The sequence below is a fragment of the Malania oleifera genome, chromosome 7 (assembly GCF_029873635.1).
Source record: "Malania oleifera isolate guangnan ecotype guangnan chromosome 7, ASM2987363v1, whole genome shotgun sequence".
NCBI classification, from domain to species: domain Eukaryota; kingdom Viridiplantae; phylum Streptophyta; class Magnoliopsida; order Santalales; family Ximeniaceae; genus Malania; species Malania oleifera.
Window position 1 is genome coordinate 54,593,489 of NC_080423.1, and position 2,567 is coordinate 54,596,055.

Genomic DNA, 2,567 nt, shown 5'->3' on the forward strand with positions numbered 1-2,567 from the left:
AGGCAATATTGAAAGGTTTTTGAAATTAAGAAATTCAAAAAAGTTTTCAGATCCTGCAATCTTCAAAGTTTTCAGATCCAGCAATCTTCAAAGTTTTTAGATCAAGCAACTTTTCAAAGGTTTTTAGATCAAGCGATCTTCAAGTATTCAAATTTCTCAAAGGATCTAAAACTCTCTTGTGCTTAAAATTCTGATCTACTATTGATTTATACTTTGAAGCAAAGTTTTTAAAAAATCAGAATCTTTCATTTTCTTTGAAAAATTATTTGGTAATTCATATTACGCAAAAATCATTAAAATATAAAAAGAATCCAATTCACCCCCCACCCTCTTGGGAAGCTATTCCACATTTCAGTAATAGTCAGTTCAGATTAGTCGGGAAACTCCAAGCTCTGAAGAAACCATTGAAGACCTTGAATAGACTTCATTTCTCTCACATTTCCAGTAGGGCAGAAAAGTCCTGTGCTAAGGTATTAGAAATCCAAGATAAGTTGCATTCATCACCCTCTTATTCAGGGCTGTAGGAGGAATATAAAGTTAAAAGAATAGAAGCTAATAGATTAGAAGAAGCCAATCAACAGTTCTTGGCTCAAGTGGCAAAATGTAGATACCTTAAGAACTGTGACAAGGGGTCCTCATACTTCCATGCAATATTAAAAAGGAATAGAGCAAGAAACCATATTGCTTCAGTGACCAAAAAAAATGGTGAAGTTACTGAATCATATGAACAGGTTGGAATGGAGTTTGTGGACTACTATAAACAGTTACTGGGGGAGGAAAAAGGTTGTGACAAGATTGATGATCAGGTTATATCAAGAGGGCTAGTGGTGTCTAAGGTGATAAAACGACAAATGATAGCTCCTATTACTGATGAAGTGGTAAGGAAGGCTCTTTTCAGTATTGGTGAAGATAAGTCTCCTGGATCTGATGGTTATACTGCAGGATTCTTTAAGAAGGCTTGGAATATTGTGGGAGGGGAGGTCACACAAGCTGTCAAAGAGTTCTTCATAAGTGGTAAACTGCTAAAACAGCTGAATCATACAATCATTGCACTAATACCCAAATCAACCCATGCCTGCAGTGTAAGTGACTTCAGGCCAATCTCCTATTGTAATGTGTTGTATAAGATAATTTTGAAGATACTAGCAGCTAGAATTAAACCATGTTTGGAAGTATTGATTAACCCAGCCCAGGCTGCCTTTGTGAGGAACAGAAGCATGGCAGAAAACATCTACCTGGTACAGGAGCTGGTTAGAGGATACACAAGAAGGAGAGTGTCACCGAGATGTCTTTTGAAAATAGATCTAAGGAAGGCCTATGATACTGTGGCTTGGCCTTTCCTGTCTGAAATGCTGAAGCTATTAATGTTTCCCCAGGACATGCTTGGCTAGATTATGGAATGTGTGACTACAACTTCATTCCCCATATCAATTAATGGCAGATTGTTTGGATTTTTTAAGGGCAAAAAAGGGCTTAGACAGGGGTACCCATTGTCTCCTCTTCTGTTTTATATCTGTATGGAGTGCTTTTCGAGACAATTAAAGGCCTTGGAAGGAAAATTTCACTTCAGGTTTCGTCCAAAATGTGAAAACCTGAGAATTAATCACCTGATCTTCGCTGATGATCTGATGTTATTCTCAAGGGGTGACTTGACATCAGTGAAATATATGATGGCTTGTTTGGAGAAATTTGCTAAATACTTGGGGCTTGAAGCTAACAGTTTGAAATCAAACATGTATCATGCTGGTATTAAAGAGCAGGAATTGGAAAGGATTATGGATATCACTGGAATTGGCTTGGGTGAATTTCCCTTTAGGTACTTTGGTATTCCTCTATTGGTAGCAAGATTGAATGTTATACACTACGAGCCACTGGTTAACAGAATTTCAAATAAGTTCATAGAATGCCCTGGGAAGACACTCTCATATGCAAGCAGACTAGAGGTTCTTAAATCCATCATTCAAGGGGTAGAGTGCTTTTGGTTGGCGATTTTTCCTATTCCCCTAAATGTTCTAAATCAGGTTGTGAAACTATACAGAGGGTTTCTGTGGGGAGGAAGAAAGAAGCCACTAGTCGCTTGGCAGGAGGTCTGTGTTCCAAAAGCAGAAGAAGGATTGGAAATTCTAGACTTGAGCACATGGAATATGGCGTTGAGGACAAAGACTCTTTGGAATATACATTCGAAGAAGGACACACTCTGGTCACAATGGGTACACCAGATTTATTTAAACAACTCCTCCATCTAGGAATTAGAAGTGAGGAAGGAGGATTCAAATCTGATTAAAAAGCTGCTAGAAGTAAGAGATCAGCTGATAAACAGATGTGGAGGCATTGGGAGAGCTTTATAAAAATTGGATGAATGGAAAAAAAATAAAAAACTCACTTCAGTGTTATGAATTCTAGAGGATGAAAAAACAAAATGTCCCGTGGGCTAGAGTTGTATGGTCAGGTGGCATAATTCCCAAGCATGCATTTTGCCTATGGATGGGAGTAAAGGAGACACTTCCTACTTGTGACAAAGTGATAGTTGAAGAGTTGGATCCAAAATGTGTTTACTGCAAAACAGA

General features: G+C 38.1%; 2 protein-coding genes across 2 annotated transcripts in view; both read left to right on the forward strand.

The window, feature by feature from the left end:
* The first annotated feature begins 1,517 nt into the window (after nucleotides 1-1,517).
* LOC131160841 (uncharacterized) lies at nucleotides 1,518-2,284 on the forward strand. The gene is made up of 2 exons (XM_058116722.1): nucleotides 1,518-1,943; nucleotides 2,039-2,284. The coding sequence occupies exons 1-2, from the start codon at nucleotides 1,518-1,520 to the stop codon at nucleotides 2,282-2,284; spliced, it is 672 nt and encodes a 223-aa protein (XP_057972705.1).
* A 200-nt stretch (nucleotides 2,285-2,484) lies between these two features.
* LOC131160842 (uncharacterized) overlaps nucleotides 2,485-2,567 on the forward strand; it is a 9,990-nt gene continuing 9,907 nt past the window's right edge. Inside the window, exon 1 of the mRNA XM_058116723.1 lies at nucleotides 2,485-2,567. This exon is cut by the window's right edge and continues 187 nt beyond it. Within this exon, the coding sequence (XP_057972706.1) occupies nucleotides 2,485-2,567 (83 nt within the window).

Bases quoted from the DNA above. Each gene is read 5' to 3' on its own strand.
- LOC131160841 (XM_058116722.1), top strand. From the start codon at position 1,518: ATGGAGTGCTTTTCGAGACAATTAAAGGCCTTGGAAGGAAAATTTCAC. The intron at 1,944-2,038 runs GTTCTTAAATCC...GAAACTATACAG, and splicing joins CATATGCAAGCAGACTAGAG to AGGGTTTCTGTGGGGAGGAA.